At 48.8% G+C, this 27,742-nt stretch overlaps 2 protein-coding genes across 5 annotated transcripts; one reads left to right on the forward strand and one right to left on the reverse strand.

The window, feature by feature from the left end:
• Positions 1 to 31: 31 nt before the first annotated feature.
• CGREF1 (cell growth regulator with EF-hand domain 1) lies at positions 32 to 16,379 on the forward strand. 2 transcript variants are annotated; one of them, XM_069494716.1, is made up of 6 exons: positions 32 to 147; positions 12,652 to 12,748; positions 13,826 to 13,891; positions 13,984 to 14,054; positions 14,193 to 14,317; positions 14,517 to 16,379. In XM_069494716.1, exons 2-6 carry the CDS (start codon positions 12,669 to 12,671, stop codon positions 15,078 to 15,080), a joined length of 906 nt encoding a protein of 301 aa, XP_069350817.1. In that variant the 5' UTR covers positions 32 to 147; positions 12,652 to 12,668; the 3' UTR covers positions 15,081 to 16,379. The 2 variants fall into 2 exon arrangements, with proteins under 2 accessions (XP_069350817.1, XP_069350818.1); XM_069494717.1 differs by lacking the exon at positions 32 to 147 and adding an exon at positions 341 to 370.
• A 65-nt stretch (positions 16,380 to 16,444) lies between these two features.
• Positions 16,445 to 27,584, reverse strand: KHK (ketohexokinase). 3 transcript variants are annotated; one of them, XM_069494712.1, is made up of 9 exons: positions 26,975 to 27,584; positions 23,754 to 23,870; positions 21,595 to 21,729; positions 21,277 to 21,411; positions 19,459 to 19,531; positions 18,614 to 18,760; positions 17,119 to 17,207; positions 16,829 to 16,986; positions 16,445 to 16,741 (listed from the first exon to the last, which is right to left on the reverse strand). In XM_069494712.1, the coding sequence occupies exons 1-9, from the start codon at positions 27,064 to 27,066 to the stop codon at positions 16,656 to 16,658; spliced, it is 1,032 nt and encodes a 343-aa protein (XP_069350813.1). In that variant the 5' UTR covers positions 27,067 to 27,584; the 3' UTR covers positions 16,445 to 16,655. The 3 variants fall into 3 exon arrangements, with proteins under 3 accessions (XP_069350813.1, XP_069350816.1, XP_069350814.1); XM_069494715.1 differs by lacking the exon at positions 21,277 to 21,411; XM_069494713.1 differs by lacking the exon at positions 21,595 to 21,729 and having other exon boundaries at positions 26,975 to 27,581.
• Between the last annotated feature and the right edge of the window lie 158 nt (positions 27,585 to 27,742).

Raw genomic sequence — 27,742 nt, forward strand, 5'->3', positions numbered from 1 at the left:
CCAGACTCTGCCCGGGCCAGGGCGGCGGCTGCAGCCGGGAGGGCGACGTGGAGCGGCCACGTGGAGCTGCCCGGGGGAGGGCGGGCGGCGCAGCAGCCTCAGCGCCCGCGAAGCCGGAGCCCAGCCCCGCGCGTGCCGCCGCAGCAGGTGGGTCGGCCCCCGCCCCGGGCGGGCACAGGGCTGGGCGTCAGACCGAGCCCATCGCCGCCGGCCGCGGGGGCCGTGGGGGCCGCGGGGTGAGGTGGCCTCCTGCCTCTCCGGTCCGGTTCCTGAGAAGCGCAGTCCCTTGGCGTCCCCGTGGCTTGGATGCGGCCACAGCGGTGGGCCTGGCCTCTGGGCACGGCTGGGGAGGAGGCTGCCCTGAGGGCAGGTACAGCCAGGAGATTGGAACGCGAGCGCTGGGGCCGTTTGGTTTGATGCTGGGGCTTCCCAGTTCCCCAAGCTGGTTTCCCTCCAGTATCGCATTCTCGATCCAACAGCGCTGGGGGGAGGGGAGCTGGCCCGAGTTTCATCTCCATCTGACAGATGAAGACAGGGAGGCTTGGGGAGGCTCCAGGTCATCAGCTAGCTGGAAGTGGCAGCGCGGGAGCGGCTCCCAGGTGTGGGCGCCTCCTGTCTTGGTGGGGGCGGGGGGATAAATTAAGAGGCTTCAGCTGGAAATGACTTCCCAACAGTTAGACTCAGCTAGAATTGGAACCGATGGCTTGCGAGGTGCTAGGCTGCTGTCCTGGAATGACTCAAGCAGAGGCTGAATGGCCATTTGACAGCGATGCCCTGGAAGAAATTTTTCTGCGCTGGATGGGAAGTTAAGGAGATAACCTTGAAAGGCCCCTGTCACATCCTAGAGTCTCTGAAATCCCCAAGGGGCATCTGCTTGCTGCCACCACTTAACCTACATCACCTCATTCGTCCTCCCAAACCCCTACAAGACAGGTGCTGTTATCGTCATTTTTAAAATGAAGATCCTGGGGCTCAGAGAGGTAAGCACACCTGCCCCCATCACACAGTCAGCAGTGTCAGAGGCAGGATTTGATCCACATGTTTAACCCCAAGGCCAGGCTCTCCCCTCCTGTGCGCTGGTGCAAAGGCTTGAATTAATCTGAGGCCAGAGGCTCATTGTTAAACTGTTCGTATGATGTGACTAACTTTATTGAATTACATCACAACTGTTAACTAACAGTTATGGTGGCTTTCATGTGTTCATTAGGATAATTATGTCATTGCACATTATAGTAATAGTTATAAGAAATGGTTAGGGACGTTTTTATTTGGCAGGCAGTGGTTCCATAACTATTTTATTTCTGTTGCTTACAAAAGCTTTTATAAATGCTTAGAAATGTGTAAGTATGAACAAATCACATTGCACCAACATCACTACACATTACATGAGGTGCTTTAGCCTGACTTTCTTTAAACAATTGTGGTGGGTTACTCATACTAAAAATGTCACAGTTGGAAGCATTATATGAGAGAATATTACACTAAAGTCCACATGCAATTATTTAACTTTTTGAAGTGGACTACAAGTGAATGCCAAGGTTGTCAGGAAGAGCCAGAATATTTCAGCTTGAGGATGGGGCAGGTTGGGCAAAGGGACTAAAAAGTCAAAGTGAAAAGTATTTTAGGAGACTCCAGTAGCCTCTCTGTTTGAAGCAGAGTGTTAGTGTAACAGAGCACTGGAAGATGAGTCAAATGTAACTTGAGATCTGATTGTACAAGGCCTTGCATGCCCAGGTGAGGACTCTGGACTATAATAGAAATTGGAGCTATTGAAGGTTTTGGAGCAGTGAGGTTCTAGCAAAGGAAGATTTATCTGATGTGGGTATTGAGGGTTCTTTAAATAGAGAAGATACCAGAGGCAGAGACAATGGTAAAAAGCTACGATATTAGTATGTGCAAGAAGCAATGCATTATCCTCTTACTATTCACTGTAACCCTGGAAGGTAAGTATTATCATCTCCAGTATGCAGATAAAGTAGCTGAAGTTTGGTGAAGCTAATTAATTTAGCCAAGGTCACAGGTGCAGTCAATGATGGAGCTGGGATTTGAAAGTAAGTCTGGCTGGTTCCAAAGCTCTGTAGAGGAGTAGAATGGCAGTAATTCCTGGGGATAGGGCTCAGGACCAGGTACATAATTTGCAGGGCCCAGTACAAAAATGATTGAGAGTTTCAAGACAGTGATAGCAGAGCATTAGACTAAGCATCGCCCCCTCTGAGAGAAGGACCCTGTGTGACATCTGTGAATCCAGCCCTTGCAGGGTTGGCCTTCCAATTACTGTGGCAACTTAACAAACCACCTCAAAACTTAGTTGCATAAAAGGATAACGTTGACTTTGCTCGTGAGTGCAGTCTGGGCAGGGCTGTGGAGACAAGTACATTTCTGCCCCATTCAGTGATGGTTGGGGTAGCTCAGAGGCTGGGGTTGGGGTCACCTGAAGGTTTGCTCCCTCAGTTGTCTGGTCATTGGCCTGGGAAGATTTGAGCAGCTGGAGTCTCCTCAGGCATCTCTGTCTCTGTGTTGTTCCTCCACATGGGCTCTCCAGCATGGTGGCTTCAGGGATGCCAGACTCCTTCCATGGTGGCTCAAGGCTCCAGAGATGCATGTCAAGAGAGGGAGAGAGGAAGGTGTGTGTGCTCACACACACACACATAGAGAGAGAGAGAGAGAGAGACAGAAAATGAACCAGAACCAGGCATAAGCTATGTCACTTTTATGACCTGCCTTGGAAGTCATGTAGCATCACTTGAGCAATTCATTAGGAGTCACTAAGTCCAGGTCATATACCAGGGGAGGTGAATTAGACTCCAGGTTTTGTGGGAAGGAATGTCAAAGCATTTGTAGACAGGTTTTTAAAACCACCACAATCGGCCTAATGGTGAGTACATGGGTAGGCCCCCAAGGGTGCTTGCCTTTTTTGCCAGAACTGGCTCCACCAGAGATTTATTTTTAAAATTTTTTTTGCTTTTCTTTTTGTAACAGGGTCTTACTCTGTCACCCCAGGTTGCAGTGCAATGGCCTGATCATAGCTCACTGCAGCCTTGACCTCCTGGCTCCAGTGAGCCTCTTGCCTCAGCCTCTGGAGTAGCTGGGACTACAGGTGTGCGCCACCACACCCAGCTCATTTTTTCTTATTTTTTGAAGAGACGGAGTCTTACTATGTTGCCCAGGCTGGTCTTGAACTCCTGAACTCCTGGCCTCAAGCAATCCTCTGCCTCAGACTCCCAAAGTGCTGAGATTACAGATGTGAGTCACTCACCACACCCCGCCTCATTCTTTGGAATTCACAAATGTCCTTGTTTTAAAGGCAACTGCCAGTGGATGATAACATTAATCCTGGATGATATGTTTTGACAGCTCCGAGGGATTTCAATTACTCCAGTGCCTCCTGTTGGCCTAGGTCCTGTCAGTGAACAGATGGGGAGGAGAAAGCTACTTGAGGGGATCCAGGTGGGAAGACGGGGGTGGGGGTGTCTGTGAAGCCACTGCAGAGTGGTCCAGGACAACTTTTGGAAGGAAAAAGGCCTTATTGTATACCAGGCCTTGCACTTTACACATCTCGTCTCACTAAGCCCTCACCACAGCCCTGCAAGAGGTGTTCTCCTCAGCCCCACGTTACAGATGGAGAACATGAAGCACAAATAGTCACACAGCTAGTGAGTTGCACAGCCTGGTTTTGAACTTAGCCTGAGGTTAGGACCCATACGCTTAAACTTTGGCCCATACCACCTGTTTTTTGGCAATCCTGTTTTTTTCTTAATTGTTTTAACTTTGTATCTTTTCCTACTTACATATTTGCAAGCTTTAGAGGGAACAAGAATAAGTAACTCTACCTTAAGCTATCAGCTTACTGATAAGATAGTGCCTTACATATATTAGATGCTCAATAAATATTAAGGAAATGAGTAATCTTTACCCCTATTCTACGAACTTATGTTTGTAGAGTTTTTTCCGTCATTTTTGTATTGATTTCTAGTCTACTTGCATTTTGGTCATATAACATAGCATGAGACTGATTCTTTGATATTCATTGAGCCATGTTCTCTGGTCTATTAGCTACCAATTTTTACAAATATTCTGTGTGTGCTTGAGAAGAATATGTATTTACTGCCAGGTTTGGTGGCATCTGCCTGTAGTCCTAGCTACTTGGGAAGCTAGGGAGGGAGGATCACTTGAGCAGAGGAGTTCAAGTCTGCAGTGAGCTATGATCATGCCACTGCACTCCAGCCTGGGCAACCCTGTCTCTAAAAAAAAAACAAAAACAAAAAAAACAAAAAGAAAAATATGTATGTAATTACTAAGGGATTTAAGTAGGGTTCTATACAGGTTCATTAGCTCAAGGTTAGCTCAAGCTTATTAAACGTTTATTCAAATTTTCTACATTCTTACAAATTTTTGGTCTGCTTTATCTTTCAAATACTGAATGAAATATGTTAAATTTTCTCGCCATAAAGGGAAGATTAGGTTTTTCTTTCTTGTAGTTGTGCCAGTTTTTTTCCAGGTATTTTGAGGCTATGTATTAGGTGCACATGAATTCAGAATTATTGTATCTTCCTAGATTAAATTTTTGCCATTTGTAATGGCCCTCTTTTACCTATAATAAAGTTTGTCACCTTAAAGTCTATTTTTATCTGATATCAATAAAACTATACCAGCTTTCTTTGACTAGGATTGCCTTATTTATCCTTTTTCCATCCTTTTACTTTCAATCTTTCTGGGTCTTTACTCTTCAGTTAATCTCTTAAAAACTGGATATAACTGAATTTTGTGTTGTGTACCCTTTGATTCTTAACTGATGGGTTTATACTATTTATATTTATTATGATTACTGATATACTTGGATATATTGCTACCATTTTATTTTATATTTTCTATTGTTTTTTTGTCTGTTTCTTTTTTTCTCTTTTCCTGCCTTCCTTTGAGTTGATTTTTAAAAATCCATTCTTTTTTTGGCTACTGATTTGAAGTTATACATTCCATTTTTATATTTTAGTGGTTATCCTTAAAATTTTAACATGCATATTTAACAAAGTTAATCAATATGTCTACTCTCTTTCCAAACAACCATCTTTGCCTTACATGTTGTTGTTTTGCAATATTGTAGTTCAGGCCACCTTTTTTGCCCCATGTATTAACATAGTTATCATTGTTTTAACAGTCTATATTTGTTTAGATTTACCCACATATTTTATGATTTCTTTGTTTAACATTTTTTCTTGCATTTCAAACCTTCCTTCTGGGATCCCTTTCCTAAAATATATTCCTTAGAATTTCCTTTAATTATGGTATTCTGGTGGTAAATTCTCTAAGTTGATTATCTAAAGATTTTTTCACTTCACCTCATTCTTGAAAGATTTTGTTGAGAATCTAATTCTGAATAGCAATTTACCCTCCTCTCTGAACACCTTAAAATACTATATTACTGGATTCTGGCATCACTGTTGATGTTGAGGAGTCAGCTGTCAGTCTAATTACTTTTCCTCTGAGATAATTTGTTTTTTCTTTCTGACTGCTTTTATGATCCTTTCTTTTTCTTTATGTTCTATGATTTCAGAGCAATAGGTCTAGGTGATTATTTCTGTTTATTTAATCTGTATGGATTTTTGGGTTTTCTGGATCAGCATATTAGTGTTTTGCGACCTGCTGGGAACATTTCACCTATTATTTCTTCAAATACTGTTTCTAGCCAGTTTTATCTGTTATCTCCTCCATCCTCCATGGAGATCACTTTTGTTTTATATTTAACCTTTTTTTTTTTTTTTTTGAGACAGAGTCTCACTCTGTTGCCCAGGCTAGAGTGAGTGCCGTGGCGTCAACCTAGCTCACAGCAACCTCAAACTCCTGAGCTCAGGCGATCCTCCTGTCTCAGCCTCCCGAGTAGCTGGGACTACAGGCATGCACCACCATGCCCGGCTAATTTTTTCTATATATATTTTTTAGCTGTCCATATAATGTCTTTCCATTTTTAGTAGAGATGGGGTCTTGCTCTTGCTCAGGCTGGTCTCGAACTCCTTAGCTCAAACGATCCACCCACCTCGGCCTCCCAGAGTGCTAGGATTACAGGCGTGAGCCACCGCGCCCGGCCTATATTTAACCTTAATTTGATATTTTCTATGTCTTTGACCAAATGAACTAATTCTGGATAATTTATTCAGATCTATTTTCCAGTTCACTAATTCTCATATCAGCTGTATCTAATCTACTTAACTCACCCATTGCATTTTTTGAATCAATCTTTTATTTCTAAAAGTTGTATTAAGCCTATATTATTAGGTGCACATGAATTCAGAATTATCATAATTCCTAAACTTCAAATCTACTTGGTAATTTTTATGCTTCCTTGTTTCTTTCTCATGATTTCAAACTTCCCTTAAATTTCTTAAAGCATATTAAATATACCTACTTTATATTCTGTGTGTTATAATTCCAACATTTTTAGTTTTTCCAAGTCTAGCTTTGTATGCAGTTGTTTTTCTGGCTCTTACTCTCAGTGTCTTATTTCCTTGTGTGTTTATAACTTTTTGCCTGAGTTCATGTTCCTGGAAACTTTACCTATGGAAATTTTTTGAGGCCTGATTTGGAGTTGAGTGAGAAGATGTATGTTTTCCTCTGTCAGTCGTCTGAAGATTTTTTTTCTCCCTTCTACGCAGGACCAAAGTCAAGATAGGCAAGATTCTTTGCTGCCCTTCTTCATGACAAATTTACTTTTTGTTCACCCTAACATTGAGAGTATGTTGCTTGGAATCCCAGCTTTATCTAGGGAATCTCCTAGTAGTCTCTTCACACTGGGTGGGCCCAGGCTTTATCTCTGGTCTCCTTCACTGCACAAGCACTCAAACTGATAGCTCAAGTTCACCTGGGTTTGGTTTGGCAGATACTCTTAAGGCGAAAGCTGATGGCAGCCTCGCTTTTTCCCCAGATTACCATTTTCACTGTGCTTTTGTACTTTTGAGAATTTCTTGCCAATTCAATGCTTTTGAAAAAAATACTATTTTTATCCAGCTTTGTAGTTACTTTCACTGGGACATGTCGCTGTATGTTGCCCAGACATACAGGGAGGTCTGAATGTTTTTCTAGTCCACCTTTCACTGGGCTGTGTCCCTTTGAGGGTGGATATGAAGATCTCAGTTCCAGCTGTCTACCTTGAATGGGCCCAAGACCTTGTCCTTTCTCCTGGGCACAGCTAAAACCCAAGGGTCTATGTTGCCAGCCAATGTTGGTGAACATCTTCAGGGCAGCTATGGCTTCAGCATCCTTTTGGCCACTGGGGCTATAGATACCAACAAACTATGTGTACTCACTATACCTGTTGGGGCCAGATGAATGCACAGAAAAATGAAGACAGGCTCTATGATTCTAGGTAGCTTCATCTTCTTGTGGACTTCCATGTTCCATTGCTGCTTCTTCCTCAAGGCAGCTCAAAAAGGCAGAATTTTTGTTTATCTTCTTATTAGTCAGATGCTCACCTGCTCTACCCCCTCATCCCTTAGGCAACTGATGTCCACCCTTGTAATGTTCTGAATCTTATTAGGGTCATGTAACTCTTGGACAACCTAGTGAAAGCTATGGACCTCCCTCTAGAAAATCCAGTGTCAGCAGAATGTAGGGTACCATGTTCTCTGCTTAGACCAAGCATCTGATAATTCTTCTTCTGAGAGATGGGTTTGGGGTCTCAGGCCTCAGCTTTGGTGGGATTCTGCTCCCTCAGGAACTCCTATTATCTGTATACTCCCCAGAACTAGGCAGAGCTTCATGCTCTGTGTTTTGATTGATTTATTCTATATTTGACTGTTTTCATATAAATGAATGAATGTTTTGACAATGGGCCTGTATGATGTAGGTCTAAGGGGAAGTTTCTGTTTCTTCCTTTATATTTCGATCTGATTTTCCTGACTGCATTTAGTGAACAGCAATTCCTGGGGCCACTATTGTTCTGACCCTGATTTGTTGTGTTTTCTTTTTTTAATTTTTTATTTGAGAATATTATGGGGGTACAAAGGTGTTGGTTACATGAATTACTTTTGTACACTTTGAATCAAAGTTATAAGTGTGTCCACCATCCAGATAGTGTGTATTGTATATGTTAAGTGTGAATTTACCCTTTATCCCCTCCTCCCCGCTCCCACCTGCTTGATTTCTGTTGAATTTTACTACCATATTTATACATGAGTGTTGATCATTTAGTTCTAATTTAAAAATGAGCACCTGTGGTGTTTGTTTTTCCATTGATTTTTGTTGTTGTTGTTGCTGTGATTACCTTTGGGGCCTTCTTCATAAATTCTTTGCCTAGGCCAATTCTATAAGAGTTTTTCTATCCTCTTCATCTAGAATTCTTATAGTTTCATACCTTAGGTTTAAGTCTTGTTATCCATTGTGAATTGATTTTTGTGAGTGGTGAGAGTTGCAGATCCTGTTTTAGTCTTCTGCATGTAGCTATCCAATTTTCCCAGCACCATTTATTGAATACGGATCGTTTCCCCCATTGTATGTTTTTGTCTGCTTTGTCAAAGATTAGATGGCAATATGAGGATGGTTTTATATCTGGGTTCTCTGTTCTGATATATTGGTCTATGTCTCTGTTCTTGTGCCAGTACCATGCTGTTTTGGTTACTGTAACCTTGTAGTATAGCTTGAAATCTGGTAAAGTGATGCCTCCTGATTTGTTCTTTTTGGTTAAGGTTGTTGTGGCTATTTGGAGTCTTTCTGGTTCCATATAAAGCATAGAATTATTTTTTCTAGATCTGCAAAAAATGGCATTGGTATTTTAATGGGGATTACATTGAATCTATAAATCACTTTGAGTAGTGTAGACATTTTAATGTTGATTCTGCCCATCCATGAGCATGATATATTTTCCCATTTTTTTACATCCTCTGAGATTTCCTTCCTCAGTGTTTCATAGTTCTCCCTGTATAAGTCTTTCCCCTCTTTGGTTAATATATTCCTACATATTTTATTTTCTTTGTTGCTATTGTGAAAGGTATTGAGTCTTTAATTTGATTCTCAGCTTGACTGTTGGTGTATAGGAAGGAATGCTACTGATTTGTGTACATTTATTTTGTAACCTGAGACTTTGCTGAATTTATTTATCAATTCCAGGAGTCTCTTGGCAGAATCTTTAGGATTTTGTAAATATAAAATCATATCATCAGCAAAGAGTGATAGTTTGACTTCTTCTTTCCCCATTTGGATACCCTTGATTTCCTTCTCTTGCCCAATTGCTTTGGCTAGGACTTCTGGCACTATGTTGAACAGAAGTGGTGACAGTGGACAACCTTATCTGGTTCCAGTTATAAGCGGGAATGCTTTCAATTTTTCCCCATTCAGTATGATGTTGGCTATAGGTTTGTCACATATGACCTTAACAAAAGATTTAATTTAGTTCTGCTCTGACCTTAGTATTTTCTTTTCTTCTGCTGGGTTTGGGATTGGTTTGCTTTTCCTTTTCCAATATCTTGAGATGATTCATTAGATTGTTGATTTGTGATTTTTCTGTCTTTTGGATGTAGGCATTTAAGGCTATGAATTTTCCTTGTATGATTGCTTTTGCTGAATCCCACAGATTTTGATAACTTGTGTTCCCTTTGTCATTTAGTTCAAAGAATCTTTTTATTTCTGCTTTAATTTCCTCCTTGACCCAATAACTATTCAGCAGTAGGTTGTTTAATTTCCATGACTTTATGTACAGTTGAGTGTTTCTGTTGGAATTGATTTCTAATTTTATTCCACTGTGGTCTGAGAAGATGCAGGTATAATTTCTATTTTTTTTAAATTTGTTGAGACATGTTTTGTGGCCTAGGATGTGATCAATCTTAGAGAATGTTCCATGAGCTGATGAGAAGAACATACATTCAGTGGTTTTGGGGTAGAATGGTCTGTAAATGTCTGTTAAGCCCATTTGTTGTAGAGTTCAGTTAAAATCCATCATTTCTTTGCTTATTTTCTGCTTGGAGGATCTGTCCCCTTCTGTCAGTGGGGTGTTGAAGTCCCTGGCTATTATGATGCTGCTTTTTGTCATTTTGTTTAACTCAAGTAGGGTTTGCTTTATGAATCTGGGTGCACCTGTGTTAGGTGCATAAACATTTGGGATTGTTATGTCTTCTTGTTGAATTGTTCCCTTCACCTTTATATAATGACCATCTTTGTCTTTCTTTACTTTTGCTGATTTGAAGCTTATGTTATCTGACATACGAATGGCTACACCAGCTTTCTTTTGGTTTCCATTTGCATGGAATATTATTTTCTATCCCTTTACCTTGAGTCTGAATGAGTCCTTGTGAGTTAGATGTTTTCTGGAGATAGTAGGTATTTGGCTTGTATTTTTTTATCCACTCGGCCATCCTATATCTCTTGAGTGGGGCGTTCAAGCCATTCACACTTATTGAAAGAATTGATAAGTGGGGTGGATTTCTGTTCATCCTGTTTAACAGAACTTTATTGGTTTGTTTTACCTCTTGAGCCATTGTGGTATATGGGCTCTGACCTTTAGCTTTTGGGTTATTTTACACTGGTGGGTGTCTATTGTGCTGATCCGTGTATAATGCAGTTCTGATTACTTCTTGCAGGGCAGGTCTGGTTTTAACAAATTCCCTCAGTGTTTGCTTGTCTAAAAAAGTCTTTATTTCTCCCTCATATAAAAACTTAGTTTTGCAGGGTACAAAATTCTAGGCTGGCTATTGTTCTGTTTGAAAAGACTGAGAATGAGGACCCAATCCCTTCTGGCTTATAAGGTCTCAGTTGAAAAGTCTGCAGTTAGTCTGATGGGTTTTCCTTTGTAAATTACCTGCTGCTTTCACCTTACAGCTCGTAGAAGTGCCTCTGTCATGTTTACTTTGGCCAGTCTGATGGCTATGTGTTCTGGTGATTGCCTTTTCACAGTGAATCTCCCAGGGGTCCTTTGAGCTTCTTGTATGTGGATGTATAGATTTCTAGCAAGGCCAGGGAAATTTTCCTCAGTTAATCCCTCAAATAGGTGTTCAAACCCTTGTGTATTTTCTTCTTTGCTCTCAGGGATGCCTATGATTCTTATGTTGGGCCTCTTTACTTAATCCCACATTTCTTGTAGGTTTTGTTTGTTTCTCTTGTTTCTCAGACCTTTTTCTTTGACTGGGTTGTTTAACTCAAAGTTCTTGTCTTCAAGCTCTGAGATTCTTTCCAATGCCTGATCTAGCTTATTCTGAAGGCTTTCCACTGTGTTTTGTATTTCCTTGAATGAATTTTCATTTCCAGAAGTTCTGTTTGATTTTTTAAAGATAATCCTATTTCCTTAGTAAATTTTTCATTCATTTCCTACATTGTTTTTGTGGTTTCTTTGTGTTGGGTTTCTATTTCCTCTTGTATTTCATTGAGCTTCCTTACAATCCATATTCAGAATTCTTCATCTGTCATTTCAATATTTTCATCTTGGTTGGTATCCATTGGTAAGGAGTTACTGTTTTCTTTTGGGGGTGTCCTTTTGCTCTGATTCTTAATGTTTCCAGAGTTTTTTCACTGGTTCCTTCTCATCTGGCCTCTTGGTTGAGAGCTGGGGGTGTTAGGCCTGGCTTACATGGCTGTCTCCGGGTCCCCTACGATCAATCCCTGAGCATGCCAGGGAAAGCAGTGCTGGTCCTGAGTTGCTTATGGGGTGTTCTAGCAGGTTTGGTATACCTCTTGGGTTACCTTTGACCTGTTTTCATCACCTCTTCCCAACAGTGTGTAGTGAGTAAATCCCCCAGCTTACTCTTGGTGATGGTGGGTGGTACTTGTGAGTATAAATCAGCCACACCCTGTTTGCTTGAGTTGGAAGATGCTATGATGAGCTATATCATTGTTCTCCCTGTGATTGGTGGATGTTTGTGTGACAGAGCTAGCTGCCGAGATGTTCTTTTGTGTCTGTGGCAGACTCTGGTCCCCCAGGTGGAGTACTTGAGTGCTGCAAGCTTTAGGAGGAACCCTATAGTTCCTAGGGGGTTTCTGGATCTCCACCGCCACTGAGGTAGGGGAGGAGCAAGGCAGTTTGTGGCTAGGCTGTGGAGCCTGAAAGGCTTTGCAAAGCCTTGGTGGGGCTCAGAGGTTGCTTTTCTTGTGTTTTCAATCTGTACCTGAGTTTAGACCTATTTCAAGGAGTCTGAGCCTCTTTTGATTTATTCTTCAGGGGGTGTTTAGTAAATACAGACTAGCCATCTGTTTCCCTCTTTGCCTCTCTATTTCAGTCTTGGTCTTTTTGTGACTCCTTGCATTTCTAATCTAGCCTTTCTCTTAAACTCACTGAGCTCCTTTCCATCTGTTAAATGAGTGGGCTGAATATGATCAGACATTCCAAAGCTGCACTTCTCTGAGCACCTTGGGGGCTGGCAGGGACAAGGGAGGGCAGGGACAAGGGAAATGGGAGGTCAGGCGGCGGGGGCTGGGGGGGGGGACCCGCCCCCAGCACTGCTTCCACCACAGCGGGTCTGCTTTTATTTGCTTTATATACTAGAGCTGGAGTAAGATTCATTCTGAACCAAGTTCCATGGGGATCGCTGATGTCCATGTGTGAGTCCTCCCTGAGCAGGAGTCCTGTCACCTGGGCCACAGGGAGAGTCAGGGAGAGAAGCTGTTTTTGTCTAACCCAACCCATCCCCAACACTCAGCAGATTCCCCTTCCCCCCTAACTCCCTAATTCTGTCCTAGTTCCAGCTTCCAGAAACATGTTACCTCTGATGATGAGAGTGTTAATGCTGCTGCTGCTGCCCCTGGGTCAGGCTGCTCCCAAGGATGGAGCCACGAGGTAATAGGATTATTCAGACAGGGCGGTAGGGTGGGAGCAGAGCGAGTCTCTAGAGAATCTGAGGGTGTGGTGGGCCCCTCTGGGAGGTGGGAGACTGGGGTGTGGGCTCCCTGATATCTGCATCCCCCCACTTCAACCTGCTGCCTTGTGCCTGTCAGAATGCCACAAAGTGGGCATTCCGTGCATGCTTCTGCACCCACTTGGGAGCAGGGAGCTCAGCTCCAGTGTGGTGTGAAGCAGGGAGAGGAAGCTATGGGCCAGGAAAGGGGCTGCAGTCCTCTTATCAAGACTTTATAGTGGGAATGCCAAAGAAATAGAGATGATTAGTACATTGTTTATATTTTATTTGGACACCTTTCTGAAGATTTTATGTATTAATACTGTGTCGTGGGTGTGCTGTGTAGGAGGGGAGACAGATACAGGAACAGCCGCAAGGACTGGTTGCAGTGACAAAAGTTGCTGCAGCAACCCCTGCCAGCTCTCTGACATCACAGGTCTGGACTAATTTGGGCAAACAGGTAGCCCCATCCAGACCTGGGAGCACAGTTTGGGCCAGAAAGGCTGACAAAGAAATCCTGAACAGACTGAAACTTCAAAACCAACATATATGCCCTTTGCTTGAGCAAGTAAGAGTCAATCTTGTCATGGAGCAAACTGGGTCTGTATAAAACTGGGCAGTGCCACTGGGCTCAGCCAGGGACCTGCCCCTCAGCTCCCAGCATTGAAGAAGAGGGGAGCTGTGACTTGTGTTGTCCTGCCACTCCCTGGATTGCTTTCTTGGGACTCCAATTTGTGTCTAGTAAGTGTGGCCTCGTCTGGCCTCTATCGAACTAGATGTTTTATTTGGGTCTTCACTTAAAGTCTAAGGCAGCTGCAAAAACAGAGCCCGAGGAGTAAGGTTTTGCTTTCAAGGAGACCAGAAGGGCCTCTTCCCCACAAGGTTTTTGGAACTTTTGGGGGAGCAGCTCCCTTTGGGTCTGGGGAGAGGACTCTGTCAGGAGATCGGGGGTGGAAGACTGGCAGGCTGGGCCCTTAGGGAGGCTCTTTGCAAAGCTGCTCCTTCCCTCCCTCCTCCAGGCTGGACTCTGAAGTGCAGCACCAGCTTCTGCCCAACCCCTTCCAGCCGGGCGAGGAGCAGCTCCGGTGAGTAGGTTGGGCTGGGCCCTTCCCTGCGTAGATCAGGCCCCGGGCTGTACACTCGCCTCTCTCGGACCGATTTTCCACTTTTCTGACAGACTTCTGCAGGGCTACCTAAAGGGACTAGAGAAGATGGAAGAGGAGCCAGAGCACCTGAGCCGGGAGCAGGGTGAGGGGCTAGGCTAATGGGGCTGGTGCATGGGAGACCCGGGCAGCCGGAGTGGACACTGACCTCTGGCTGCCCAGCGACTCCTGCCTTCTCCACTGGCCCCTGGACGCCTCTTCTAACCCAGCTTCTCTTTCCTAGTTCTCCTCTACCTCTTTGCCCTTCATGACTATGACCAGAGTGGACAGCTGGATGGCCTGGAGCTGTTGTCCATGTTGACAGCTGCCCTGGCCCCTGGAGCTGCTGACTCTCCTACCACCAACCCGGTGAGCTCTGCTGGGTGGGGACCCCGTCCTCCTCCTCGGGGCTTTGGTCTTTTGCATCATGACTCTTTTGGTGAATCTCCTGTAAAAGGAGGGCTCAGAACCTGCATGGCAGGGATGTCGGGGTATGCTGGGAAGGGACAGGGATCCTGGGGACATCTCTGGCCACTGGAGACCCCACAGTAACTCTGTGCTTCCACAGGTGGTCCTGGTAGTGGACAAGGTGCTCGAGACCCAGGACCTGAATGGGGACGGACTCATGACCCCTGCAGAGCTCGTCAGCTTCCCAGGAGAGGCCCCCAGGCAGGCAGAGCCCAGAGAGCCCCTTGCTCCATCTCCCCGGGAGCCACAAGCTGTTGGGAGGCAGTCCTTGCTAGCGAAAAGCCCATTAAGACAAGAAACAAAGGAAGCCCTGGATCCCAGAGAAGCAGCTGGGGGCCACATAGAGGCTAGAAGGGAGTCCTTGGAGCCTGTCCAGGAGGCTGGGGCCCAGGCAGGGGCTGAAGGAGATTCCCCAGGTCTTGGAGGGGAGGCTGGGGGCCAGGCAGAGGCTGAAGGAGATGCCCCAGGTCTTGGAGGGGAGGCTGGGGGCCAGGCAGAGGCTGAAGGAGATGCCCCAGGTCTTGGAGGGGAGGCTGGGGGCCAGGCAGAGGCCAGGGACAATGGGGAGGAAGCCAAAGAGCTTCCAGGGGAAACACTGGAGTTGAAGAACACCCCAAATGAGTTTGAGGTTCACAGTATTCAACTGGAGAATGATGAGATATAAACCTTGAGGATACAGGCTTGCAGCCCTCGCAGTCTCAGTGCCAGGTCACAAGCCACTAAAGGAGGCACGTGTGTTGGGACCACTTCTGTGTCCCCTTTTTGGCCCCAGTAGGTGTCTGGTCTTTCTGTGCAGCTCAGGGAGACCCTAAGTTAAGTGGCAGCTTTACGGCCCAGACAACCAATAAATAACTGAATTAATTTATCCCCCCAGGCCATCTATCCACTGGTCCAGCCTGCCCAGACCCCCCCCCCAGTGGCACAGGGGGGTGGGGGACTGAACAGGCCCTTGGAGGGACAGGGGTTCAGCTTTCCCAGTGTGTCCAGCCCAGGGTGCTAAGACAGCGGAGTCTATAGCACCAGCCACAGTGAGCTGCACAGCCCTGTGAAGAAAGCTCGGTCTATCCCCGGAGCCCCGATACTCTCCCTTTCCCCCTTCACCTGGTGTTCAGACATCCTGTGCCCTCTGGAAGCTCAGGGCAGATGGTCTCCACCACCCCGTATCTGCCCGCCACCCCCAGCAATATTAACTACCATTTTTTGAGAGTTTAGTACACATCGGGCACCATGCTGGGGGATTTTATATATTATATGATTTCCTATGATCAGGCAGAATTGGCTCCATTTGACAGATGAGGACATTGAGAAAGCCTGAGCTCAGTACTGTACCCTAAGGTGACATACAGCTAATTAAATGGCAGATTTGAATCCAGGTCCGTCCGACTCTAAAGCCCGTGCCTTCATCGCATCATAAGGCCTTCCCCACCCTTCCCCAACTCCCATGTTGGAGTTGGCCCTCAATTCCAATATGCCTTTGAGACCTGATCTCCCTGAGGGACAGCAACACTTGGTATCTGGGTCACATTTGTGGCGGAGGCACCACCTTAACTACAAGGCAGTCTCCAAGGGTGGGGCTTTCAGGCTCTGGGGCAGCCCACGGGGGAAATATTTTTGGACTGCAGTTGAGCTCAGCCACATGGGATCTCAGCTCCTGGGGCCACGGGAGTGGAGTCCACAGAGCCCAGGGGCCCAGAGGAGCTTTCTCGTGCTGCTGGTTATGTGGAAGGTTCGCTGGGGTGCGGGGAGCTGAGTGTCCTCCCCAGCCAGGAAGGCTCAAGGCCTACCTCCCGCCTCTGGCTGCACTTCCCCAGGAAGAGCTGAGCCTCCTGCACTCTGAGGACAGAGCTGGTGGCAAGCCTGGGGCACTTCCTGCTGCTCTGGCCCAGGCAGCCCCTCCTCTGGGCCTGGGTGGGAAGGTTAATTTGGGGAATGGACAAAAAGAAGGAGGACTATAGTGTCAAAGCCTCGGGAATCCCCAAGCAGAGCAGTTCAGACCTCAACAAGGCCAAACAGAATGCCAGAGGAAGCTGACTCAGGGGAAGATTTATTTGCTCTGAGGCTTCACAGGGAGAGAGATGTGTGGGGGACACAGGACACAGGCAGAGTCCTCCCCACAACCTGCATCTGCCCGAGGAGCAGGGCAGCCCAGATGCCAGGCTGAACGGAGGGGAGAAGGCAACGGCAGCAGTGGTGCCAGCCTCTGAGGGGCTGATGACCTGGTGCCTCCTGCGCACCCCTCTCACACGATGCCATCGAAGCCCTGCAGGCCACACTTCTTGCCGGCCACTTGGCAGCCAAACGTCAGTGCCTCCTGTATGCTCTTCCCTGGAGGAGAGGGACAAGTAGCTGTGTCAGCCAGGTGTTTGGGGCAGGGGCAGTCTCAGCCCTGTCCCCTCCTGCTGGGGTACTCACCCTGGGAGAGGCTGAAGATGACAGAGGCATTGAAGGTGTCTCCAGCCCCCAGAGTATCTACCACGCGGGGTGGCGAGAAAGCATCCGAGTGGAACAATTTGCCATCAGGGCACAGGGCGTCGGCGCCCTCCTCAGCCCAGGCACAGATAAGCACAGCCCTGCAAGACAGCTCCCCTCAGCTGGGTGTCACCCCACCCACTCGCTCCCCAAGACCATGCCCTGCCAGGGCAGACCCCCAAATTCAGCTCACCTCCCACCCCCAGGGCCCCTTCTTGGCGTCCCGGGCTCACCCTTTCCTCACACGACTGTACAGGCTCCTCAGGGCTTCCTTTGCTGACTGGAACCCCAAGTGCTTGGCCACATCTTTGCTGACAAACACCTGTGGGCAGTGGAAGAGAGGGTGGCAGTCACTTCTAACTCTAGTCATTCAGCAAGGGAAGCCTGGCATTGCCCCCATGTCATGACCCCCCAACATATAACATGGCCACATAAATCCCCAACATAGCATCTTGCTGTCCCACAGGAAGATGTTTTTATTTGTGCTTAAGATATTTGAGAATACAGCCTTGTAAATTGTGACACAAAAGCCCTGATCCATTCATTCTAGGATCAATGAATTAAAGCCCCAGAGAAAGCCTTGAGCACCATCTTGGGGTAGACTCCATCCCCGCCAGGTCACGCTGCGCGGGCTTTCAGGAACACGTTTTGTTTTGTTTTTTCCCCACACAACTATGCTCTCTAGGTTTGATTTCTTCATTTATAAAAAAAGCGGGGGGAGGGGGAGTGATTCTAGAACTCCCTCAACACTAGCTACACATTAGAATCTCCAGAGATAGTTTTAGTAAAAAATACCGAAGCCCTGGCTCTACTTCTACCAATCATGAAAACTGAGAGGGTGGGGCTCAGGCATCCATATTTTCAAATGAGCTGCCAAGGTTGAGGACCAACGGGCCAATGATCTCCCACCAGCTCCAGCTCTGATGCTGGGATTGTCTCCCAGATTCCATCTGCATCCCAGCCTTGCCCAAATTTACCTTGTGCAAGTCTCCTTCCCACCCTCTCCTCACCCCTCATGGCTCCCACAACCTGCCACCCATCTAGAGTTGGAAGAAACCTCAGAGAACAGTTTTATGCCCTCATTTTGCAGAGGAAAAGACTGAGGAGGCCCAGAGAGGAGATGCCTCCACGCAGGCTTGCCCTGTGACTGTCTTGGCCCTGTCCAAACCCTCTGGGTACCCCATACCTATGCACCCACCTGGGATGGAGACATTCTACTCCTTGGATACTGCTGAAACCTGCACTGGAGCCCAGAGCTGCGGGTCTGCGTCTTTGCTTTGCCCCCACCTTCCAACACCACCGAGCCAGAAACTGCCATTCCAAGCATGGTAGGCAGGACAAGGGGACTCCCTGGCTCCCTTTAAGAAGCAATTAGGCCAGGTGCAGTGGCTCATGCCTATAATCCTAGCACTGTGGGAGGCCGAGGCAGGAGGATGGCTTGAGGCCAGGAGTTTGAGACCAGCCTGAGCAACATAGTGAGAACCCATCTCTACAAAAAATAGAAAAATTAGCAGGGCATGGTGTGGAGTGCCTGTAGTCCCAGCTACTCAGGAGGTTGAGGCAGGAGGATCGCTTGAGCCCAGGAGTGTGTGGTTGCAGTGAACTATTATGACACTACTATACTCTAGCCTGGCAACAGAGTGAGACCCTGTCTCAAAAAGCAAAACAAAACAAAAAAACAAACACATTAGTGGGATGTGGCGAGGAGAGGCTGCATGGGGCACTCACCACATCTCCATAGCCAAACAGCTGGAACAGCTCCTCGTGGGGCTTTTCCACCTCCACGGATACCCGGATCCTCTGCTCTGGAGGCAGCCTGGCATTGTGCTCGTCTATCCGCTGTAGCATCTTCACCTGCTCTGAGGCATTCCGGCCCTGGGGCAGGACAGGGCAGCTCAGGACTGCTGATCACTGCCTGGCTGATCCAGCTCATTTTTCCCTCCCTGCTGGAATTCTGGGTGAATGGGGAGAGGGGCAGGGGGAAGCTGGGCTGGAACCCCATCCCAAGTTATAAAATTTTAGAGCTGTCATGGACCTTGGAGACCTTATCAACCAGCTCCCTTATTTCACAGAAGAGGAGACTAAAGAATAAAAGATTTTTCCAAAGGACCTACAATAAATTAAATGACAGGACTAGGATTAAAATGCAGGACTTCCCAGCATTTCCTTCTACCGAGACCCTACAACCACTCTTGGAGTGAAGGTCCTAGTTCCCTCTATTTGGGAGCTGGGTCAGGCCCTCTCTTTCCTGCTCCCCCAGAGGTAATGGGTCAGGCCCTAAGCAGCCAGCTTCCTGTCAGAGGCAGAGTTGGAGGAGGTGGGGCAGCCCATAACACAGCAGGCACCAGACTTTGCTTGGAGCCAGCTGTGCCTACATCCTGCTGTGTGACTGAGTAAGTCACCCAATCTTAGTTTCCTCACCTGAAAACATAAGGAAGAATGGAGAGAGAACGAGGAGTGTAGGATTCACTTATCTCTAAGGTACTTGATGGTTCAAAGAAACCAAGAAGGCAGAACATGTGGAGGGGGCTGGCAGGTTGAGCCCCTCCAAACACAGGTAGGGCAGGGCTTGCCTCAATGTGGATCCACTTGAACCGGGTCAGATCAACCTTCTCAAAATCCTTAGCTGAGACATCTGGCAGGTTCCTAGGTCACAAGATGGAAAGGACAGAGAAGAAGGGGCATGATAGGGTCAGGATTTCTAACTGGCTGCTGAGGACCTGTGCCTGGCATTGCTGGCAGCGTGACAGGAAGCTGGATCCACAGCGCAGGATTCTCAGGCTCAGCTCCAGGATGCGCCCTGTCCCAGTTTGTTGGGGTGCCCCTGCCTGAGTTTGAGGGTGTGCTATTACCTAAGGGTAAACTCAACTGCAGCATGGGTCAAGGGGCCGGCACTGTGCATCTTGGAGATCACATCTCCCAGAATGCACCAAGAGCCTGGGACTACGCTTCCCAGAATCCCCCTTGCCAGCAGCACACAGCTCCCAGCATGCAGTACCCGGCAAAGGCGAATCCTGTGCTGCTGATGCTTGGTCTGGTCCCACTCTCTTTTGGCACCCCCGTGTTGGGAGCTTTCCTGTGGCACCCATGGCACTCCTGTCCTGAGTTTTGGCAGCTCCCTGTCACAACCCTGAGGTCAAAAAGTAGCTGGCCCTTGAGGAAGAGTTTATGTTTGGCTGGCTTGGGCGTGAAGACCCGAGAAGGGGTCTGCCTCCTTGGCGGGTAACCTACACACAGCCAGTGTTCTCCCTCTATGTTCTGTAGTCGAATCCGCCATCCACTTGACTAGTTGTGTGACCTTGGCCTTTCTGAGGCTGCTTCCCCATTGGTAAATGAGACTGAATATGCCTGGACTGGGGCCAACGGACAATAACGTATCTCCTGAAAGCTTCTCTCCCTCCCTCCCTCCCTATGAATACCCATGTTGTGTCCTTGATCAAAGTTGCTACAGATTGTTACTTAATGGGCAGATGACTAAGATTGCCCAATGTGAAGGTCGTGTCTAGCACATATCCCCACCCACTCACTGCTTGGCACATACACAGAGCCCAGGACTGTAAAGCTTGTCCTGGGATGTCTATCCTGCTCCCCAGGGGTCCAGTGGTCATGCTGGGCAGAAGGGACAGCCCGAACCCCAGGGCAGCTGGGCTTGGGCTCTCTGAGCCCCTAACCTAGTACCTGGCACATACGAGGTTCACAGTAAACTAAACCTCTGAGATCCTTCAGGAGGGAGTCTGCAAGGGATGAGAGGGGTCTAGGCCCACAGGGCCTCTCCCAAGTAGCTTGGGACCCTGAAGGGATGGCCCATCTCTCCAGTTCACACCACGTGAGATGGCCCTGATCTGCTGACCCAGTGCTCCCCTTCCCTGTCCTTCAGCAGTGGCTGGAAATGGTTGTGGCATGTTTGGTCTGGCTTCATCATGTTGGGACCTTTGGGGGCACATCTCCTTTGAACACCCAGACCCGAGCTCCTTGGTGTCATGCTGCAGGATGGCAACTCTGGGGCTGACCCTGGAAATCCCAGTGCCCCGCCCCCCGCCCTTCAGCGCTTAAGAAGGGTTCAGTCACATCTCCCATCCCTCTGTCCTAGGGACAATTTCTCCACACCCACACCCAAGCTGCTGATTGACTAATTATGGAGGAATCACATCATAAATTACATTTTATATAGGCCTGCCTGCCCATCCTTGGTGTTGGCCAAGGCCAAGTCACCGGGCAGAGCAAGGCCCATCCCTTCCCACCTCACTTCTCCCCTAATTGGAAGCAATTCAGAAATCACTGAACAACTTGGGGGCAATTTCTGGTACAGAGGGCAGCAGTTAAGATGCCCACAGTGGCGAGTGAGGGAACTGATTGGTGGGTTGTGTCAGGGCGAGGCCAGGGGGCCTTACGTGTCGTAGAGCACAATGGTACGGTTGCCATTGGAGTTGTTGACGATGCAGCAAGAGCTGGGGGTATCCCCCTTGCTCTGCCAGGCCACCTGAGACACATCCACGCCCCGCCGCCTGAAGTCAGCCACCAGGAAGCTTGGGGTGGAGCCCCAGCCAGGGAAAGGGCAAGGAGACACAGATTAGAGCCTACAAGTGGCCTAGACCTCCCACGGGAGTGAGGAGGGAGCACTGGAACACACGGCCTCTGAGAGAAGGGTCCTGTTCTGGGAGTTTGGTGACAGCGATAGCAGCTGGCAAGGCGTAGACAGGTGTACAAACCTGTTGGAGTATAGGATGGTGCGGCTACCACTGGCCTCGTTGATGATGACTGTGGCGATGGGGACGGAGCCTGTGGTCTGAAAGACTGTGTAGCGTAGGTCCACAGAATAACGACGGAGGTCATCCAGGACAAAACTGCCAGGGCGGAGTAACCCGCGAGAGGTGCCATTTGACAAGGATTTGGGGGACTGGAGGGTAGCTGGCAGGTCCACTAAGGACCTTGAAAGGCAGGGTGCAAGCAGAAGGGGCTAGGAGAGAACTGGGAATTGTAGTCTTGCCACAGACTGTGCATGGGGCAGGAGAAGCAGCAGTGCAGAAAGAGAGATACTAAAGGACATCCTTTTAGGTCCCGACTGAAGCATGCTCCAACCCTAACTCTGTCTTTCAGTTCAACTCAAGCTGGAAAGGATTTACTCCTGCTCATAGGCTAACAAGGGTAGACTTAGGGCCTAGAACCTGTATGCTGTTTGAACCAGGCAGGTGCGGGCACCTGGCCTGCTTCATGCAATGCCCAGGCAGAATTAATCATTAATCACCAAGGCAATACTTTGCCCCCCAGCTGCCCTCTACGTGCTCATGCCATGGTGCTCTTCTCTCTGGGGTCCCTTCCAGTCCTAACGCTGTGATTCCGCTCACTCTCCGCCTGCCTCCAGGATGCCCAGCCAGGACGTGGTACTGCCTTGGTGGGCCTGCTCACTGCCCTGTCCTCTCGCAGCCAGGTGAACCCTGCCAGCAATGAGGTGGCTCCCAGTGCCTGATGCCTCTCAGGCTGCTGCCACTCTTTCCCAGAATGCGCTCCAAGCAGAGCCCAGGTGCATCTCCTCAGGAAGACTGCCCCAGCAGGAGGCCAGCCCCACCCCTCCCAGCCCTCTCTGCAAATGCAGTTCTGTGCCCAAGAGCTGGCAGTTATGCCCAGCAGTCCAGCCACCACCCTGTCCTTTCTCACTATGGCCAGACTCCACTTTCAGCAACACCAAAGCTGGACAATACAGATTTGTATAAAGGTACCAAGTCATGGCCCCATTCCTTGACTTACAACTCAAGGATCCTTTAAATAGTAGCTTTCCCAAAGCATCAGAAATATGGTTTGGTTTGCTAAATAACTGTGCGCCCACAGTACCTGGCACATGGTAGGTGCTCATTAAGTTTGTTGAACACATGGGGAGAATTCTGAATGGCCCAGCCATCAGCATCATTGCTATGTAAAGGAGAGTCTACTGCCCTGAGCAAGAGCCACAGTCTTGCCTCCAGCTTGGAGGAAAGGAGCTATTGGAGCGGTTTAAGCACAGCCCTTGGCTCGGAGTCTCTCTGTCTCATCTCATAGGGCAGATTCTATTTGCTTCGTGCCAGTTCATCAAGGCAGGGAGTTTGGCTGTGGCTCAGGTGGTTGGGCTCTGGCAACAGCTCCTCTGAAACCAGGGTTCAAAGGGCTGCGCTTCACAAGCCAGCAACCTGGCAGCCTGCCCCAGTGCCCACAGTGGGCAAAGTATGGGCCTCACCTCCTGATAAGCGCTTGCTGAGTCGGCAGCACCAGAGGTCAAAGGACTCTTGGGTTCCCTGCAGCAGCCAACATGGAGAAGACACGTGGGCCACTTACGGGCTATAGCCTTGACAGCTAGTGAGCTGGAGGTATGGGTTCTGCGCCCAGCGTTAGCATGTGGCTTCATGGTGTCCTTGGACTGGGTACTCTTGCTGCTTCAGTGAATAACAGGGACATGAGCCCTGCCTCTCAACTCGGAAATAAACTTGTGGGCCTGGACCCGGGGACCATGAATGCTGGAGGACGGTACAGAGTGTCCCTAACTGCCTTCTACCTGAGGCACAGCCAGGATAAGGGACTTAAGAAGAGCAAAGGCAAATCCACCGCAGAGAGCCTGTAGGAAGCGAGGAGGGAGAAGGTGGGGAAGCTTAAGCAGGCTCCAGAGAGCGGCCAGGAAGCAAGCTGTGGAAATGAAACCTTTGCCAGAGCAGCATTAACACCTGAACAGCAGATAAGCCGCCTGGGAGCCTGGTGCTCCACTGCACCCCTCCCACCCATTTCTGGTGGCCACAAACCATTTCTTATACCCTGCCCCCCCCCCGGGGGGGGGTTGAGACATCCTTCTTCTCCCCCCACCGTACAGGAAAACCTCCCCCTGGGCGCTCCCTCCTGGACTCACTCAGCAACATGGCCGGGGGCCAACGAGCCCATGAAGGCGCAGGGGGCTCCGAGCAGGGAGAGAACGGTGCAGGAGTTGGATGCGTTGCCTCCACGCTGCCATCTCTGGGATATGCATCTGCAAAGCACAGGAGGGTCCCTGCAGCCTTGGCAGGGTACTGGTCCCAGGATAAGCAGGGCCAACCACAGTCCTCTGTGTAGGGGCCCCCAGAATGTAAGGGCCGGGGGTCCCCTCAGAAATCGCCTAGGCTGCTATCCTATTTTCTACATGGGATAGCCAAGGTTCAGCCCAGGGAAGGGGCTTGGCTACGGCCAGGTCTGTCTCCCCAGCCCAGGCTAAATTCAAGCTCACAGCGATTACTTTCAACACTGCCACCTGTTCTTAGGACATCGGGATGCCACTCACTTGGGTCCATCACAATCTGAGGGCCACACTAACTCTGGGTCATCTCCTCAATGCCACCAACCCAGCTTTCCCCCATCAGAGCTGCTCCTGGAGGGCTGCACCTTCCTCCTCCTCCTTGAGAGCTGCATCTCCAAGGACCTCGGAGACGAAGTGCCTTCTCCCAAAGGTACACGTTTACACCTGCTTCTGTCAGGAGCGCCTACTTCGGTGATAACTGCAGAGTCATTAAATATTAATAAAGTGAGATAGGAGAGCAGACCCAGACACTGGTCAGTTAAGAAGTGGTGGGGGTGAGAGGAGCTAACTTTTATGTCAAAAGTTAAAAAGATGACTGGCTTTTCTCCATCTTTACTGAAAATCTACCAAAACGAAACTAAAAAGATAAACCTGTAGGGCTTCACTGTGATCAAGAACAAAAATAACTTATGCACACAGAGTCAAAGCACTTAAATGACCTCTTATTTGTGCTCCAGTAATACTGTGAACAGTGTTATTACCTGCAAGATAAGAACAGTGGTGTTATATCTATTGTGCCAGTTCCCCCAAATAAAGATAATAGTAATTGCAGCGGCTTACAATAAAAGGAACAAGTACCAAAGAACCATAAATTCAGAGAAATAACTGAACTAGAATTTTTATGCTCAGGTCTAGTTGTACACAGATCTTAATCCTGAAGTTCCCATCAGCCTTGGGAAAAGGGTAGCATGATCTCATTAGGAAAAAAGATACTAGTTTGTAAACGGTCAAAGATTTTTCAAGCTGTGTGCTTTAGAGAAATTTTCATGGAAAGAAAGGAGGAGTCTTGAAGGCTCTGACTTGCTCAAGATCACACCAATAGTTAATGACAAAGCTGGGATCAGAACCCAGGTTTCCCGACCCCAAGGCCATTGCTATTGACTCTGCATTTTTAAATGAAAAGTTGTTAGGCCCAAGCTTTGATGAGGTTTCTAAGAAAGTGTACGGCATTTTACTCTGTGGAAGCCCTTCCAGGCCACACTGATACTTCCTGTGCAGAAATGCTCAGCTGAGGATGGGGATGCTTTCTGGAAGGCTCTCCTCGGCATGAACTCTGGGAGGCACAGGCTGCTCCTCAGAGGGCTGGCTGAGCTCCAAATGGCAGCTCCTGAGAGTGCCAACTTCCCGGCCAGCACAGAGACCCTGGGACGGGGGTGCTGAGACACCCAGCAAGGACAGGGTCCCCACACGGGTGTGCTCTTCTGGGAGGCATACCAGAGTCCAGGAGCTGGGCTGCAGAGAAGCAGAGCCATGGGGCTGGGGGCATGGCAAATGTGGGAAGGGGCTCTTTAGAGTGGTGTCTCACTTAGTGCCCACCTTCCGAACCTGCTCGGCAGCATGGGAGCTAGCAGGACCTCCTCCTAGCCTCCCGTAATTAAGCTCACAGGGAATGGGACATCAGCACTGGTAGAAAGGGGCACTCTAGCCCTTCCCCAGGCCCTCCACAGGCCTTGGAGAACCTGTGACCCCAAAATCTGCACTGCTTTCCTGAGAGTAAGCCCGACTCCTCACCTTCCTACCGTGTCCTGGGAAGTGGGTTAGGTCTACACAGCAGCACACCCTGTGCCCCTTCCACTGTCCCTGCTCCCCTGTCAAGGGGCTCTAACCTCTGGCAAACCAAAGCAAAGGGTCAACTCCATGAGATGGGAAGCAAAGGGACAGGGTGCAAAAGAGATGACAGAGGGCCAAAGAACTAAACTCCGAGTTAGGAGACTTGACTTACAGTTGCTGCTCTGCCACTAATTAACTATGTGGCCTTATAAAACTCATCTGATTTTTCCAACTCTTCAGCTTCCTCATCTATGAAAAGGATTTGACTGCTCCCTACACAGTCCCCACGCGCTGCTGGGAGGAGAGTATGGATAATACTTGGACTGTGCTTTGAGGGCCCAAAGCCTGGGGTATGCCCGGGTATCTCCTCTCAGTCAGCCTCAGGGCTCAGTGCTGCAGTGTCCTGCCACAGTTTAGTCTTGAACTGCTGCTTATCCAGTTTTGCTGAAACACCTGATAAACAAGGAGCAATTCACAGTGTCCTAGGCACTCAAGTGCCAAGGGCAAGCCAGTATCCTGCCCCACAGAAATGCCTTCATGGCATTACAATGTGATGGTGGGCCCTTAGCAAGAGTAAATGCAAGAACCAACAAATGACTCTTCAATTTCTATCAGACAAGTGAGAAAGATGTTTCACCCTACTGCATATTGTTCATTGCAAAAAGGACTTCAGTTAGATTCCTTTTGGAATTTAGCACCAGGGAAAAGTTTGCCGTGGCTCATGGGCCAGCTGTCTCCATACCCCGTGGCATCTCCATATTTGCCTCCAGTGCCACTAAGCCCTGAGCTACAAAGCTCAAACTCCATGGTTGTGTATGTTCCTGAACAGTGTAGCTGTACATACACCTCTTACCACAAGCTACCTCAAGTCTTTTTCAGAAATAGATGAAAGATACATGTGGTAAGTAAATGTTGGTGAGAGGCAAGTGCATAGCCTTGGAGGTAGGAAAAAAAAAAAAAAAGAAAACTGGCTGGCACCTTACTAGCTGCGTGCCCTCGGGTCAATCACTTCATCTCTGAGTCTCTACTTGCTTATCAGTAAAATGAGTATCCTGACGCCTGACACAGTCCCAGGGTTGAAACTGAACTTGGCCAACACCGTGCCATCCAAGTCCTGGGGCATCCTATTAAAGGCCTCATTTCTTTCCTCTCCTGCTGAGAGCCCCCCAGCCTTCCCAGGCAGGGGGCGCCGGCACAAACGCTGGGCTGCAGGAGCCCCTGGGGTGTCCAAGGGGCCCGGGCGCCTCTACCTTATCTCCATGTCCTCCTTAGGGTACTTGTCCACCAGACTGATGACGTCCAGCACCACTAGCCCCACGCACAGGATCTGCTTGTCTTCCATGAGGCTGCTCCCGAAGCTTTCTGCCTGCCCGGCTGACGGGGTTCCTCCCGGGCTCTGCTTCTAATCCCACAGGATTGTGTCCCCGCTCCTAGGGGCTGCCCTGGCTCCTCCTACGCGTGCGGAGCTCCTCCTCTAGGGAGCCTCTTGCAGCGGCGAGGGGTGCGACGGGGCGGAGGGTACAGGGAACGGAGTGGGGCCCTTGCTCCCGACGCCCACCGACCCAAGCTGGGCTAGGAAAACCGACCCCAAAGTCTTGGTGCCTAGCCTCCCCGGAGCAGGTTGCCTGACCCTGCAGATGGTAGCGCCTCCCACTTCTCGGCCTCAGTTTGCTCACTTATCAGATGGGCACAGAGCTGAGGCAAACCTCTCCAAAGCGCGGCTAAGCAATCTCGCGAAGGCAAAGAGAACGTGCACTAGAAACGTGCCACTTGCCCTGCCCTCTCCTGCACCTGCGGTTCCGACTCCCCACCCTGGACCCACGGGGTAGAGCCAAGCCTCGCAGCCGCAGCCCTGCCCCTGCAGCCAAGCCGCGGTTTGAGCTGTCGCGGCTGCCCCGCCCCCAGAGGCCCGGCGGTTCCCAGCCAGGCCCTGCCTCCACTGCAGAGCCGCGGGCCCCGCTAAGTGGGCGGCTGCCGTCACGTGACGGGAGGCGCCCCGAGCGCCTCCTGGCGGACGC

The sequence above is a fragment of the Eulemur rufifrons genome, chromosome 19 (assembly GCF_041146395.1).
Source record: "Eulemur rufifrons isolate Redbay chromosome 19, OSU_ERuf_1, whole genome shotgun sequence".
NCBI lineage: Eukaryota > Metazoa > Chordata > Mammalia > Primates > Lemuridae > Eulemur > Eulemur rufifrons.

Bases quoted from the DNA above. Each gene is read 5' to 3' on its own strand.
- CGREF1 (XM_069494716.1), top strand. From the start codon at position 12,669: ATGTTACCTCTGATGATGAGAGTGTTAATGCTGCTGCTGCTGCCCCTG. The intron at 13,892-13,983 runs GTGAGTAGGTTG...CTTTTCTGACAG, and splicing joins CCGGGCGAGGAGCAGCTCCG to ACTTCTGCAGGGCTACCTAA. The intron at 14,055-14,192 runs GTGAGGGGCTAG...TCTCTTTCCTAG, and splicing joins GCACCTGAGCCGGGAGCAGG to TTCTCCTCTACCTCTTTGCC.
- KHK (XM_069494712.1), bottom strand. From the start codon at position 27,066: ATGGAAGACAAGCAGATCCTGTGCGTGGGGCTAGTGGTGCTGGACGTC. The intron at 23,871-26,974 runs GTAGAGGCGCCC...TGTGCTTTGCAG, and splicing joins AAGGAGGACATGGAGATAAG to ATGCATATCCCAGAGATGGC. The intron at 21,730-23,753 runs GTGAGTCCAGGA...CCGCCCTGGCAG, and splicing joins GCCCCCGGCCATGTTGCTGA to TTTTGTCCTGGATGACCTCC.